The sequence below is a fragment of the Salmo salar genome, chromosome 20 (assembly GCF_965601325.2).
Source record: "Salmo salar chromosome 20, fSalSal1, whole genome shotgun sequence".
NCBI lineage: Eukaryota > Metazoa > Chordata > Actinopteri > Salmoniformes > Salmonidae > Salmo > Salmo salar.
Window position 1 is genome coordinate 85,077,694 of NC_138310.1, and position 9,500 is coordinate 85,087,193.

At 52.1% G+C, this 9,500-nt stretch overlaps 1 protein-coding gene across 1 annotated transcript; it reads left to right on the forward strand.

Annotated features, from left to right (window-relative positions):
• Positions 1-375: 375 nt before the first annotated feature.
• LOC106581437 (uncharacterized) lies at positions 376-8,199 on the forward strand. The gene is made up of 7 exons (XM_045704231.2): positions 376-563; positions 2,842-2,971; positions 3,553-3,646; positions 3,750-3,877; positions 5,374-5,516; positions 6,048-6,245; positions 8,022-8,199. The coding sequence occupies exons 1-7, from the start codon at positions 553-555 to the stop codon at positions 8,137-8,139; spliced, it is 822 nt and encodes a 273-aa protein (XP_045560187.1). The 5' UTR covers positions 376-552; the 3' UTR covers positions 8,140-8,199.
• Positions 8,200-9,500: the final 1,301 nt, after the last annotated feature.

Below are 9,500 nucleotides of genomic sequence, written 5' to 3' on the forward strand. Positions count from 1 at the left end.
AATCAAAATATGACTACGTGACAACTCCTAGGCCTAGTCACTACAAACTGGCAAGATAATCCTGCAGTAATTGTACAAATCCCCCCAAAATCTATTTATTTTAGTGTTAAGGGCTCCACCGGTTACTCTCCATGGGTAACTAGTGTAGGAAAGCTAACTGAGAATGTCCTGGTCAAATAAATAAGAGTCCAAAGGCTTTTAACCCTTATGTATTTGATCATTTCTACCGCTGCTCGCCTGGCCTTTATGTACTGGAATCTAAATTAACCCTGTTCATTTTCCCCCTGCCTGTGAGACACGGAGATAACTACGTCACAACCTGCACCGGACTCACGGCGTTGCCAAGCAATGTGCACCTGCCCCCGTTGACCTTCCTCTGCCCGCTACACGAGTGCTACACGGACGCTAGTCTCTGTATGCTCCAGACACCGGAGCAGTCGTTACCTCGGGTCTAACAGGGCGTTTCGCTCCCATGGGAAACCACAGGGTTGTACGACTACGCTCCGTTCATTACGCGCTACAGACCAAGGAAATTTGGTAGAACTTTGGGAGATGTCAGAAAGGTAGGTAAAATAGGTCATTTAATAGCTTTGTGTTGTCATCCTTTTCCATTGAGCAGTGCTTCAAGTTGGAAAACTTTACAAATGTACGCTTAACAAGCAAAATGCATTATTTGGTTTGCATTTAGGCTATGTATGATTTGGAATTCTTCATTATTTCATTAGCCCAGGCTGCATTATTTATGACCATGGTTATTTTTCCATGCAACAAGCCTATAGGTTATATAGTCTAGACAATGTGTAGATGATCACATCAAATAAAAATCTCACAATTATTAGTACTTTACACAAAAATAGACGATAATAATTAAAACAACATTACTATCCAGGTTCTTTTTATGCAGCTATTATTAACTAATGACACCTGGTCGGGTATCCGCTGTTATGGCGACGGCTCTAATCCGGTGCGCAAGGCAGAGTTCACGGTAACCGAAACCGGACGGCTGCGTGTCAGGGTTTCAGCAATGTGGATGTACCTGAGGAGTTCCGTTTCAACCAGCCTCCTTGAAGAGTGGGCGACAGAAACAGACAGAATTCTCCGAGGCTTTAGGCCTATGATAGAAAAACGTAGGCCTGAAGAGAAGAATATGTTATGTTTAGGCCTAGGTTTATGATGATTTTCAAGGCTCTTTTCATTTGGGTTTTAATTTGGCCTTACATTATTTATTTATTTACATTTTTCCTTTTGGCTCTGAAGCTGTTGAAATTTATTTTCCCTCTCTCTTTCTCTCCCGCTCTCTCTGTTTTCACACCCCTCCTACCCTTTCCCTCCCTTTCCCTCCCTTTCCCTTCTCACTTTCATCCCACTCAATCCTTCCTACATCTTTCACCCTCAAACTCCCTTGTTGTCCCTCTCTCCCAGTTCCTCAGGTGTGTTGTTGTCCCTCTCTCCCAGTTCCTCAGGTGTGTTGTTGTCCCTCTCTCCCAGTTCCTCAGGAGTGTTGTGGTCCCTCTCTCCCAGTTCCTCAGGTGTGTTGTTGTCCCTCTCTCCCAGTTCCTCAGGTGTGTTGTTGTTCCTCTCTCCCAGTTCCTCAGGTGTGTTGTTGTCCCTCTCTCCCAGTTCCTCAGGTGTGTTGTTGTCCCTCTCTCCCAGTTCCTCAGGTGTGTTGTTGTCCCTCTCTCCCAGTTCCTCAGGTGTGTTGTTGTCCCTCTCTCCCAGTTCCTCAGGTGTGTTGTTGTCCCTCTCTCCCAGTTCCTCAGGTGTGTTGTTGTCCTTCTCTCCCAGTTCCTCAGGTGTGTTGTTGTTCCTCTCTCCCAGTTCCTCAGGTGTGTTGTTGTCCCTCTCTCCCAGTTCCTCAGGTGTGTTGTTGTCCCTCTCTCCCAGTTCCTCAGGTGTGTTGTTGTCCCTCTCTCCCAGTTCCTCAGGTGTGTTGTTGTCCCTCTCTCCCAGTTCCTCAGGTGTGTTGTGGTTCCTCTCTCCCAGTTCCTCAGGTGTGTTGTTGTCCCTCTCTCCCAGTTCCTCAGGTGTGTTGTGGTTCCTCTCTCCCAGTTCCTCAGGTGTGTTGTTGTCCCTCTCTCCCAGTTCCTCAGGTGTGTTGTTGTCCCTCTCTCCCAGTTCCTCAGGTGTGTTGTTGTCCCTCTCTCCCAGTTCCTCAGGTGTGTTGTTGTCCCTCTCTCCCAGTTCCTCAGGTGTGTTGTTGTCCCTCTCTCCCAGTTCCTCAGGTGTGTTGTTGTCCCTCTCTCCCAGTTCCTCAGGTGTGTTGTGGTTCCTCTCTCCCAGTTCCTCAGGTGTGTTGTTGTCCCTCTCTCCCAGTTCCTCAGGTGTGTTGTTGTCCTTCTCTCCCAGTTCCTCAGGTGTGTTGTTGTCCCTCTCTCCCAGTTCCTCAGGTGTGTTGTTGTCCCTCTCTCCCAGTTCCTCAGGTGTGTTGTGGTTCCTCTCTCCCAGTTCCTCAGGTGTGTTGTTGTCCCTCTCTCCCAGTTCCTCAGGTGTGTTGTTGTCCTTCTCTCCCAGTTCCTCAGGTGTGTTGTTGTCCCTCTCTCCCAGTTCCTCAGGTGTGTTGTTGTCCCTCTCTCCCAGTTCCTCAGGTGTGTTGTGGTCCCTCTCTCCCAGTTCCTCAGGTGTGTTGTTGTCCCTCTCTCCCAGTTCCTCAGGTGTGTTGTTGTCCCTCCCTCCCAGTTCCTCAGGTGTGTTGTTGTCCCTCTCTCCCAGTTCCTCAGGTGTGTTGTTGTCCCTCTCTCCCAGTTCCTCAGGTGTGTTGTTGTCCCTCTCTCCCAGTTCCTCAGGTGTGTTGTTGTCCCTCTCTCCCAGTTCCTCAGGTGTGTTGTTGTCCCTCTCTCCCAGTTCCTCAGGTGTGAACACGAGCAGTGGCAGTTTTCCTAAATCCCACTCCTCCCAGTACTCTGAAATCAGCGTCACACACACACCCCTCTCCGTGGACCAGAGTCCAGATTCCGGAATCGTCAAAACCCCTGTGAGTGTCACGCTTTACGTCACATTCTCACCCTCCAGTCCTCCGTCCTCGCTCTCGTACCCTCCTAACTTCTGACAGCCCATTACAAAGCTCCTCCCCCCACAACATGCCCCTCTCATCCTGCAACAGTATGACTGGTCCAAACCCCCTAGCCCTTCCATTTGAAACCTAGGCGCAGCCATCACTGTATTGCTCACCCCTATCCAGTTCCTACCTGCCAACACAGAGGGGTCAGGGCTTGTTTAGAATGCTATAGAGGAGTCACTCTGTTTGTGACATGAGAGCACAGGCTCCAAGGCTGGCTCTGATGTCAGGGGTCACCAAGCATGGGTCTAGTCCCCCACGTGGCTAGGTGGGGGTGGGTGGGGGGGGGGGGGGGGGGTTATAGTCACAGTCAAAGCTCAGGTGAAGAGGCAGAGACAGGGATGAGGGTCACAGAGCACCCCCAATCAAGGCTCTCATATTCAGATCCCAGCCTGAAAAACAATCCTTAAAACCCCTTGCTTTTCGTTCTCCTTCTCTTCTTCCTCTTTCTCCTCTTATTCATCTCTCCTTCTCCTCTCTCTCCTCTCGTTTCTCAGCTGCCGTCCAGCCGGTTCAGGTTCGTGTCGTGGCAGCGCCTTGAGGAGAGTGATGTCAAAGGAGACCAGCTCTCCTGTCCCAGGGTCAGAGAAGGTCAGAGAGGTCACCACCTTGGCAACCTTTGACCTTTTAATAATTTTATTTTGCTCTCATCTCAGTTCTCATAAGTAACTGCTGTCATTATTATATCAACCAGGGCCGTCAGTGGAGGACCTCTTTCTGAGAAAGGATGACATCCCCTTGGAAAGGGGGAGGAGGAAGAGGAGAGAGGAGGAAGGGCAGAGATGGGAGGAGAGGCTTCAAGAGAACTGGGAGAATTGTGTGGTGAGTTAGAACTCAGAGACATACTGTACTATGTGTATAACAAGCATGTGTATAAGTGCCTGTGTGTGTGTGTGTGTGTGTGTGTGTGTGTGTGTGTGTGTGTGTGTGTGTGTGTGTGTGTGTGTGTGTGTGTGTGTGGTGTGTGTGTGTGTGTGTGTGTGTGTGTGTGTGTGTGTGCGTGCGTGTTGACACACACTGAGTAACCTCTCCCTGTATTCTGGTATTCCCAGGAGCTGAACCTGTCCTCTCAGGGCCTGAGTAACCTCTCCCTGTATTCCTGGTATTCCCAGGAGCTGAACCTGTCCTCTCAGGCCTGAGTAACCTCTCCCTGTATTCCTGGTATTCCCAGGAGCTGAACCTGTCCTCTCAGGGCCTGAGTAACCTCTCCCTGTATTCCTGGTATTCCCAGGAGCTGAACCTGTCCTCTCAGGGCCTGAGTAACCTCTCCCTGTATTCCTGGTATTCCCAGGAGCTGAACCTGTCCTCTCAGGGCTGAGTAACCTCTCCCTGTATTCCTGGTATTCCCAGGAGCTGAACCTGTCCTCTCAGGGCTGAGTAACCTCTCCCTGTATTCCTGGTATTCCCAGGAGCTGAACCTGTCCTCTCAGGGCCTGAGTAACCTCTCCCTGTATTCCTGGTATTCCCAGGAGCTGAACCTGTCCTCTCAGGGCCTGAGTAACCTCTCCCTGTATTCCTGGTATTCCCAGGAGCTGAACCTGTCCTCTCAGGGCCTGAGTAACCTCTCCCTGTATTCCTGGTATTCCCAGGAGCTGAACCTGTCCTCTCAGGGCCTGAGTAACCTCTCCCTGTATTCCTGGTATTCCCAGGAGCTGAACCTGTCCTCTCAGGGCCTGAGTAACCTCTCCCTGTATTCCTGGTATTCCCAGGAGCTGAACCTGTCCTCTCAGGGCCTGAGTAACCTCTCCCTGTATTCCTGGTATTCCCAGGAGCTGAACCTGTCCTCTCAGGGCCTGAGTAACCTCTCCCTGTATTCCTGGTATTCCCAGGAGCTGAACCTGTCCTCTCAGGGCCTGAGTAACCTCTCCCTGTATTCCTGGTATTCCCAGGAGCTGAACCTGTCCTCTCGGGGCCTGAGTAACCTCTCCCTGTATTCCTGGTATTCCCAGGAGCTGAACCTGTCCTCTCGGGGCCCGAGTAACCTCTCCCTGTATTCCTGGTATTCCCAGGAGCTGAACCTGTCCTCTCAGGGCCTGAGTAACCTCTCCCTGTATTCCTGGTATTCCCAGGAGCTGAACCTGTCCTCTCGGGGCCCGAGTAACCTCTCCCTGTATTCCTGGTATTCCCAGGAGCTGAACCTGTCCTCTCAGGGCCTGAGTAACCTCTCCCTGTATTCCTGGTATTCCCAGGAGCTGAACCTGTCCTCTCAGGGCCTGAGTAACCTCTCCCTGTATTCCTGGTATTCCCAGGAGCTGAACCTGTCCTCTCAGGGCCTGAGTAACCTCTCCTTGTGGTCCCTGTATTCCTGGTATTCCCAGGAGCTGAACCTGTCCTATCAGGACTTGGGTGATCCGTTCCAGCAGGACAACTTCAGTCGGATCCTGAGGAGGCTGATCCGAGTGGAGAGACTGCAGCTGATCAATAACTCCCTCACAGACCTGAGTTCTATATGCCTGCCAAGGTACTACACTATCCACAATGCCCATCTACACGCCTGCCATTATACTACACTACATACAAAGCATCAATATACGCCTGCAAGTTACTACACTAGCCACAATACAACTCTTCACTTCATATAGTGACAACCGTACTTTTGTCCTCTTTCCTCTACACAGTAAAAATAAAAGTGTTAATTTAACTTCTATAGAGTTGAATTCAACACTGTTTCAGATAACATTTGGTCCCAGTTCACATCGTGTTAAAGTTACTCAACAGGTAGTGTCACATTTTCAGAGTTAATTTGACTCAAAATGGTGTTAAAATTCACACATAATTGTGTAATAATATTTAACACTGGTTTAGTTTCACTCTCCAGTGTATTTTAATCACTGAATTGAGTTGAATTTACACTGCAATGACTGCATCGTTTTACACTCCGATTTAATTCCGACACTAAGAGCTCATTGACTCCTCATAATGTTGAAAATATTCATCCTGGGATAAAGTAAGTCAACACTGTAATTTTTACACCCCCTTTTTTACTGTGTAGGTGCCGAAGCCTGAATCTACATCGTAACCACCTGACATGTGTACGTCAGCTGCCAAAGCTCCCGGCCGTGGAGCACCTGTGTCTCTCTGAGAACAGCATCTCTACACTGGGGGGACTGGGGGCTCTGGGAACCAGCCCACTCCACTCCCTCACACTCAGATCTAACCCTGTCAACTACATACAGGACTACCGTGCACGGTGAGGGGGAATAGAGGGAGGGAGAGGAGGTGAGGAGATGGAGGTGGAGAGATAGAGGGAGGGAGAGGAGGTGAGGAGATGGAGGTGGAGAGATAGAGGGAGGGAGAGGAGGTGAGGAGATGGAGGTGGAGGATAGAGGGAGGGAGAGGAGGTGAGGAGGAGAGAGGGAGGGAGAGGAGGTGAGGGGGATAGAGGGGATAGAGGGAGGGAGAGAAGGTGAGGGGATAGAGGGAGGGAGAGGAGGTGAGGAGGATAGAGGGAGGGAGAGGAGAGGAGTTGAGGGGGATAGAGGGAGGGAGAGGAGGTGAGGGGATAGAGGGAGGGAGAGGAGGTGAGGGGATAGAGGGAGGGAGAGGAGGTGAGGAGGATAGAGGGAGGGAGAGGAGAGGAGTTGAGGGGGATAGAGGGAGGGAGAGGAGGTGAGGGGATAGAGGGAGGGAGAGGAGGTGAGGGGGTAGAGGGAGGGAGAGGAGGTGAGGAGGATAGAGGGAGGGAGAGGAGGTGAGGGGGATAGAGGGGATAGAGGGAGGGAAGGTGAGGGGGATAGAGGGAGGGAGAGGAGGTGAGGGGATAGAGGGAGGGAGAGGAGGTGAGGGGATAGAGGGAGGGAGAGGAGGTGAGGGGATAGAGGGAGGGAGAGGAGGTGAGGAGGATAGAGGGAGGGAGAGAAGGTGAGGAGGGTAGAGGGAGGGAGAGGAGTTGAGGGGGATAGAGGGAGGGAGAGGAGGTGAGGAGGATAGAGGGAGGGAGAGGAGGTGAGGGGGATAGAGGGGATAGAGGGAGGGAGAGAAGGTGAGGGGATAGAGGGAGGGAGAAGAGGTAAGGAGGATAGAGGGAGGGAGAGGAGGTGAGGAGGATAGAGGGAGGGAGAGGAGAGGAGTTGAGGGGGATAGAGGGAGGGAGAGGAGGTGAGGGGATAGAGGGAGGGAGAGGAGGTGAGGGGATAGAGGGAGGGAGAGGAGGGTGAGGAGGATAGAGGGAGGGAGAGGAGGTGAGGGGGATAGAGGGGATAGAGGGAGGGAGAGGAGGTGAGGGGATAGAGAGGATAGCGGGAGGTAGAGTAGGTGAGGGATAGAGGGAGGAGATGAGGTGAGGGGATAGAGGGAGGTGAGAGGAGGTGGAGAGATAGAGGGAGGGAGAGAAGGTGAGGGGGATAGAGGGCGGGAGAGGAGGTGGAGAGATGGAGGTGAGGGGGATAGAGGGAGGGCGAGGAGGTGGAGAGATGGAGAGGGGGTGAGGGGATAGAGGAAGGGAAAGGAGGTGGAGAGATAGAGGGAGGGAGAGGAGGTGAGGGGGATAGAGGGAGGGAGAGGAGATGAGGGGATTGAGGGTGAGAGAGGAGGTGAGGAGATGGAGGTGGGGATGTAGAGGGAGAGAGATGAGGTGAGGGGATAGAGGAGGTGAGGGGGTAGAGGGAGGGTGGGAGAGGAGCTGAGGGGAATAGAGAGGGAGAGAGAGTAGGTGAGGAAATGGAGCTGGGGAGATAGAGGGAGAGAGAGGAGATGAGGTGAGGGGGATAGAGAGAGAGAGAGGGGATGAGTGGGATAGAGGGAGGGAGAGGAGTTGAGGGGGATAGAGGGAGGGAGAGGAGTTGATGAGGATAGAGGGAGGGAGAGGAGGTGAGGGGGATAGAGGGAGGGGGAGAAGGTGCGGGGATAGAGGGAGGGAGAGTAGGTGAGGGGGATAGAGGGAGAGAGACGAGGTGGGGAGATAGCGGGAGAGAGAGGAAAATTATAGAATGTCTTAAAACCCTTTGTTGCCCTTTCCTCTCTGCAGTGTGTTCTCTTGTTTGCCAAAACTAAGAGTTCTGGATGGAATCCCCAAGCTGCCAGAAGATTCCATGCCTCCTGGACTCCAACTCCCAGCAGCCACCAGGATGTGTAACGTTCTGTGACATCAAACTAAGGGGCTTTGAGAATTCCATAAATAATAATAAAAGTAATTCCATAAATAATGCACTGACAACATTTTTAGTAGGCCTACTAATACTGTGTATATTTTATGACTGAATATATAAGATTTTTTATACATTATACTGTTAAGAGTTGTTTTTACTTGTACGGGGATAAAGTTATGTGACTGGGCTGTGTTAGGCATTTGGCTGATCTAGGAAGACACAGAGGCTCATGTTGGAACTTGGCTTTGAGGGAGGGAGAGAGAGTGGGAGGGAGGGAGAGAGAGAGAGAGGGAAGGAAGGAGAGAGAGAGAGAGAGAGAGAGAGAGAGAGAGGGAGCGAAGGAGGGAGGGAGGGCGAGAGAGTGGGAGGGAGGGAGAGAGAGTGGGAGGGAGGGAGAGAGAGAGAGGGAGGGAGGGAAGGAAGGAGAGAGAGAGGGAGGGAGAGAGAGAGAGAGAGGGAAGGAAGGAGAGAGAGAGAGAGAGAGAGAGAGGGAGCGAAGGAGGGAGGGAGGGCGAGAGAGTGGGAGGGAGGGAGAGAGAGTGGGAGGGAGGGAGAGAGAGAGGGAAGGAAGGAAGGAGAGAGAGAGGGAGGGAGAGAGAGAGAGAGAAAGAGAGAGGGAGATAGATTCTATCAGGCAGCTACATGACACTGTCCTACTGACACAGAGAACAGTGGGGTCAGAGGTCAGCCTCCTCCAGCCTCACAAAACACCCAACTGGATGTACAACACAGGCATCACAGACATCCCTCTGACCCTCCTCTCCCTCCCTCCCTCCATCTCCTTCCCTCCATCTCCTTCCCTCCCTCCATCTCCCTCCCTCCATCTCCTTCCCTCCCTCCCTCCCTCCCTCCATCTCCCTCCTCTCCCTCCCACCCTCCCTCCTCTCCCTCCATCTCCCTCCCTCCTCTCCCTCCATCTCCTTCCCTCCATCTCCCTCCTCTCCCTCCATCTCCTTCCCTCCCTCCATCTCCCTCCCTCCTCTCCCTCCATCTCCTTCCCTCCCTCCATCTCCCTCTCTCCATCTCCCTCCCTCCATCTCCCTCCCTTCATCACCCTCCATCCTTCTCAGCTTTTCTTTTTCTCTTTCCGACAATACTCCTCTTATAATGACTGTTTAATGACCCCTGTGACTCGAGAGACAGGACACGCACGATAACGGGTCACATTCAGAATGTCCCATCCTGTCTGTCAACAGTAGTTCATTCATTCATATCCAGTAGCATCTGTATTATGTTTTAATAATGGTGTTGATATCACTTCCCCGAGGTTCTGGACACAAACAGACTCCTGCTCTCACGCACGCTCTTGATTGGTCTGCTTGGCCCGTCCCCCTTCCTCCTCCTCCTCTTCGTAGTTC